We start from the raw sequence: 5,719 nt of genomic DNA, 5'->3' as shown, positions 1-5,719 counted from the left end.
ACTTCTGTGTTATGATTTTTCATTTTTAGTGACGCTGTGGATACATTGTTCTGAAAAAGTGAGCGGACTAATGAATTAATAGCGATTTGTAAAGGTGGGGTGCTTCCACAGATCTATAATGGGCGCTTAAGTGAAGGCGGAGTGAGTTTCTGACGTGGAGAATCGGGTCCACCTCTTCCTGTCGGTGTCAGCGATGCAACTTCACCATATTTAGCTCCGCAGAGTTGATCTGTCATCCAGACCGAAAATTCGAACTCTTGTCGGCGCATTCTCCCTGGAGTTGACAGCTTTATTTTTCTACTAAAACAACGTCTACAGACTAAGGTGTCGTTTTGGATATGCTGCTACATAAACCGAATCGTGTCACGGGTTGTTTTTAACGCCACTAAACTACCTACCGTCTGTCAGAAGAACTATATCCACCAGCGGAGCCAGTAGAAGCTAATTACCGACGGCGCTAACCCGACTGTCGCTTGCCTTTACCGTCGACACGAATTTATGTCGTTCATTTTACGCACCGGTTTTTGCTAGTTATTCATCTGAACCAACTGAAGCCGCTGTGATGATATCCTGACAGCACCTCAGTTCTACTCCAGACACTTTCTAATCCTGGGCTAGCGAGCTAACGGGGCTAACTAGCTGCCAGTAGCCGCAGCCGTGGCACTTGCTCCCCCACTGGATACGTGCGTAAAAGTGGGGACGCGGAACAGCCCCAACCGGTGAAGCTACACCGTTACCACCGCTACCGACGAGGGGGGAACAGAGAGAGAGCAGGGGGCAAGAGGGCGTTAAGCCGAAGGTTGAACGGAGGCAGAGTGCAAGATATTTGACAAGTGTGAGCCGGGAGTGAACCGGGCACAGACCTCATGAATGGAAATCGGAACTACAGGTAAATCCGCCGTTACGCACTGACGACACGTTTACGACAGCATCACACTCCTTTTCTATACAGATTACTAACCAAACATGTCACATATTTGTTAGTTAGACGTGTTACGGTGTCATTTTGGTGCCAAGATTAACGATTCGTAGCAACTGTGTAACTTTTCTTGTGGGTGGTGGTCTGCTACCTGCTTGTCTCCATGGAAATGTTATAGCTTTGCGTGGAGTGGAATGGAATTAATGGTCGACCTGCCTGATGTTATAGTTCATGGTCCATGTTTATTTAAATAGTTGCTGTAAGAAACTACAAATCAGTGGGGCATTGCAGAGAAAAGCTGCTCTACTGTGACAGAAATGGTAAAATGTACAATGCATGAGTCAGGATTGAGACGGTTTAACAGTCTTTCTATGCAACAATGACTTCAGCTCTCTATTTGATACTGAGGATTTGTAATTACTAAAGTCTGGGTAATTTCCCAGAGGGTTCTTGATCGCTTTGTAAATTCCTCTTCACCATTAGGCAGGTGTGTGGGCTTCTGTTGCCACTAGCAGATGCCCCGGTATTCCCCTGTATTATCAGTGAGAAGCCCACCCACACTGTTTAATCAAGATTCTGTGGTGTCTCAGACAGCAAAATACATTTGTGCCATGTGCATTTGGCCCGGACCCCTTAAACCTGTCTTGCCCGGGGTCCCCATTTCCAACGGCCCAATACTGGCATGGATCTGTATTACAGATCTAGATGGAGCAGGAGCAGATCTGAGCTGCATCATGTTAACCACTATCTCACATAGATGCGCAGAACAGATGCACACCAGCTTTATAAAAATAGCACATACACATATAAAACACCTTATTTGATTACATCCATTTTCAATAAATAGGCCATTGTAAATCAGAACTCACACATTTGTATTATAAAAATCTGTTTTTATCATAGCAAAAAATGAATAGATGGGGTAAAATGTGATTTAAAGTTAAGTTTTTGCATTTTCTTAATTCAGATTCTCTTGTACCTAATGGTAAAAAGTTATCAGAACGTAGTTATAAATATAATATAACTCTTGCATCATAGAAAAGGAGTCATGGCAAATTTGTGAATAGCATTTTGCCAGTTGGTTGTTGCATCATTATCAAGGCAAAAATATGGAGTGCACTGGTCAGTATCATTATCATAAATTAAGATGACCATGCATAACACAAGAGAATGTGACTGACCTGCCCCTTATGATCAGTATCTTAATTCTTTATAAAAGTTCTAAGATTCTCATTACAGGTTCCAGGTTTCTCAGTAAATCCATAGCACAGCACAGACATGTCTCACTTTTGAGTCGCATGTGTTCAGGGGGTACAAAAAGAATAAATCAGAAACACAATTACAGGTTTGACAAAGCAAGTCTACAGAATTAGGGAACATAGGCAAATGAACACACGCCTATACAGGGAGCATTTTGAGGATGTGGTAGCATCCTCAGAATACAGCCTATACGGCAGCCGCCTCAGTTCTGAACTTGTAGGATTTCTGGCTAAAAAACTTGCACATATTACACATTATGCCTTCCAATGAATGCAAAGAAATAATATCTGATATTTTATTTGTACCACATACTGGTGCAGAGGGTTGTCCTAGAATTAGTTCAGAATGCTCTCAGGATGCCCAGCATAAGGAGATCAGGAGCCACAAGCAGAACAATGAAGTAAAGAGAGATGAATGTGGAATCTGAAGTCAAACTTCTTACACAATACATAGACCTATACCTCGCACACCTCTTTCTTAAATACAAAATTGGCTGTTTATTTAAATCTCTGAACATTCCAAATGTAAATTTAAACAACAAATTATGTAAGATAATTATTTTTACAATAGAGTTGAACTCCATGTAAGACATTTGGACATGGGGCTCAGGATTACTGAGGCCAGACAAAGCCGTCAAGAACTGCTCTCCAGGATAGCATCTTCTAGCTACTGTGCTGTGCTACTGGTGTCCAAGTTTGCGTTGGCACAGAGAATTCACAATAATACTCTGTAAAATTTTTCACCACAATATTAAACATTGCTACTTTAGCTGTGATAGTAGGCTACAGTAAATGTGTATCACTTCATCAAAAGTGCAGTTAGCTGACCCAGATATCTCGATTACACTGTCCAAACAGGCTACGATCAGGCAATCCTCACTAACCAAATCTCAAACAATTATTTATAAACTGGTGCAGATCCACAGAACAGATCTGAGTCCTGCATGGCTCACGAAAGCGGATTCGGCACAGATCTAAAAACTGTCTGTTGTTAAAAAGGAACTTGGGGTGAGCCATTCTTAGGGCTGCACAATATATTGCAATCAAATCTAAATTAGAGTTCGACCGATATCAGTTGGCTGATATTTGCAGATTTTAGCATATAGGCCTTAAATCTCTTTATAGAGGCAGATATTTTGTTTCCATCACACAAAACATGACCACAGCTCATGTATCCACTTTGTAGTAAAACAAGTCATCAACATCAGTCATTAAAAAAATAAATAAACAGCTTAAGAATTGCGTAGTATCAGATTTTCTATTCTTTTGGCAGCCCTACATTGTACCGTACCATTGGCTTCTAGAGTTGTTGGCTTTTGACCCCAAGATGACCTTTACATATCTGACCTCTGCACGTATAAAACACATTTCTGTTTGGGTGATTGGAAGAATATTTTTATTTACTATAGCATTACTTCATCTTACATGCTCTTGTCGGCCACTGACATTTGATCCAGCAGTAAGTTGGGATCACATCCTCCTTTTCTTCCTCCTCTTCCTCCTCATCTTCCTCTGTGTTCTCATTAGCACTAGAGTAGTTTTTTTTTTTTTTTTTATTTCCTCCCACACTGTGTAACTTTACAGAGTAAACCTGTCCCATGCAGCAGGTGTGCAAGTTTGGGTCAGAAAGGATCACATTTCAAACATTTAGATATTATTTTTTACCATTTTGTTCTGTGTTCCTTAGTAGGGCTGCAAAATATATTGCAAAAGTATCAACGTTGCAATGTTGGATAATGCAGTAATCAATATTGCAAGAAAAATAAATATATTGCAAGTTGAATGTCTTAGTTTCATCTCTGTTAAGTTTTTTTTTTAAATTTTGACAGAGTTTGACTAGTAAATGAAGGTACTATTTTAACTTAACATATGCCAAAAGTGGTGATCTATTGTTATGCAGTACACAGTTGGTAAGATTCATCCTGTATGCATATAGCAAAGCATAATACAGGCAAAACGTCAGAATCATCCAGTGTTTTTGTCCACAGATGTATCAGTGTGTGGGCGCTTGTGATGTAAAGCACTTTGAGAGCCCAGTGGCAATGGAAAGGTACAAAATAAATGTGTTTGACCATGCTATACTGCTTTTGAGACCACAATAACAAAAGACGCCATTATTTTGAGACGCCATTATTTTGAGATGCCATTATTTTGACACAATAGAATGAATTTTTAGCACAATTTTGTCCTATACTATAGATTTATAGATTTTTATTTTTTTTTCCAATTTTTCAACAGCTATTTTTTGTTTTTTTATTTTGTTTAGGTTTTTTTTTTGTCTTTAGACAACCTTACCATTTAAAGGAACCCTATGTAAGATTTTGCTTTCTAGGAACAAGACCTAATTGTGTCCCCAGATTTGAAGCAGTCTTGTTCAAATCAAATAAGTTAATGAATGTAAAGCTGATTTATTCATAAAATATTTGATATGATTCTGGAGGTTCTGAGCCTTCACATGAGGTCTTGTGCGTTCATAATTGTATACAATATCACTAGCTGCTGCCTGTAGGAGCTCTATATGCTGACCCGGAGTGTGGCATGAGAAAATGCGAATAGGCTCTCTGTGTCCTTAGAAACTGTCTATTAACTTCCCTGTAAACTGCCAGAGATGTCAATAGAATGAAATCAAGATATTTAAAGGTATTGTTACATAGGGTTATTTCTATATATATTATATTAACACTATGTGCACGTGTCAGATATATTAAAGGAGCATTAAATCATTAAAATGCAAAATGTGGTTACTGTGGTCAATTGAGCCCTTGTGTGGTGTGTTTGATCATACCGCGGTATTGCATTATTGCGGTTTTCGTGAAGTTGTAGACTTGTTTTCGTGTTTACGGGAATATAAAAATGTTGCCCGATACAGTAGAGCGTTGTGAGTGCCCCCTCCTTCGGTCTGCTTTCTCGATTCAGGGACCAGGTGGTATTATCAGTCAGAAGGAAATGACTCATCTGAAAAGCCCGGGTAGTTCTGTTGCTCATTCAGAACTGTAATTATTGTGTATTGAAAACATAACTTTCATTTGAAGTAGTGGCCCTTCCGTTTCGTTTTCAAGTTCATAATGGGGACTTAATTTTGTTTTATTTTACCCAGCTTCTTAAGGTCTGTAGTTGTGACCTGCTTGGCTTAAAAATTGGCAATGTTGTAATGTTGTCTTCCTGCCCTGTAGCCGTTAGTTGGGATTAAATGTTTTTCTAATGCAATCTGCAGCTAACTATAACTCTCTTACTAATGTTATATATCCGAGCACTGACACTGAACACACCGGCCCCAGTCTCATTTAAAAATCTGTCAACAGATGTTACAAATAAAAGAAAAAAATAGGCAGTTGTATGGTTCTTTCTTGGGGTGATGCTTGTTTTGCTGCTCTAGCTGATAACCAGTATTTGCTGATACCAATATTACAATTTTTAAATCTATTGCAAGGCCCACAAATGTGTTCATATAACTTAGTTCCATGGAGACAAGCAAGTGATGCCAAATGCTCTAATGTTCATACTCAGAAGCACAAAGAACTCTTCCACAAACTTGTTTTGA

General features: G+C 39.3%; 1 protein-coding gene across 2 annotated transcripts in view; it reads left to right on the top strand.

The window, feature by feature from the left end:
* The first annotated feature begins 183 nt into the window (after nt 1–183).
* LOC117383989 (protein argonaute-3) overlaps nt 184–5,719 on the top strand; it is a 43,336-nt gene continuing 37,800 nt past the window's right edge. For both annotated transcript variants that reach the window (XM_055228167.1, XM_033981246.2), the window contains exon 1: nt 184–889. In XM_055228167.1, the coding sequence (XP_055084142.1) occupies nt 871–889 (19 nt within the window). In that variant the 5' untranslated portion in view covers nt 184–870. The remainder of the gene's footprint in view (nt 890–5,719) is intronic.

This window comes from Periophthalmus magnuspinnatus, chromosome 16, assembly GCF_009829125.3.
Source record: "Periophthalmus magnuspinnatus isolate fPerMag1 chromosome 16, fPerMag1.2.pri, whole genome shotgun sequence".
In the NCBI taxonomy this organism is placed as follows: Eukaryota; Metazoa; Chordata; class Actinopteri; order Gobiiformes; family Gobiidae; genus Periophthalmus; species Periophthalmus magnuspinnatus.
The sequence above is the reverse complement of the archived record's forward strand: the minus strand, read 5'-3'. Positions and strand labels throughout refer to the sequence as shown.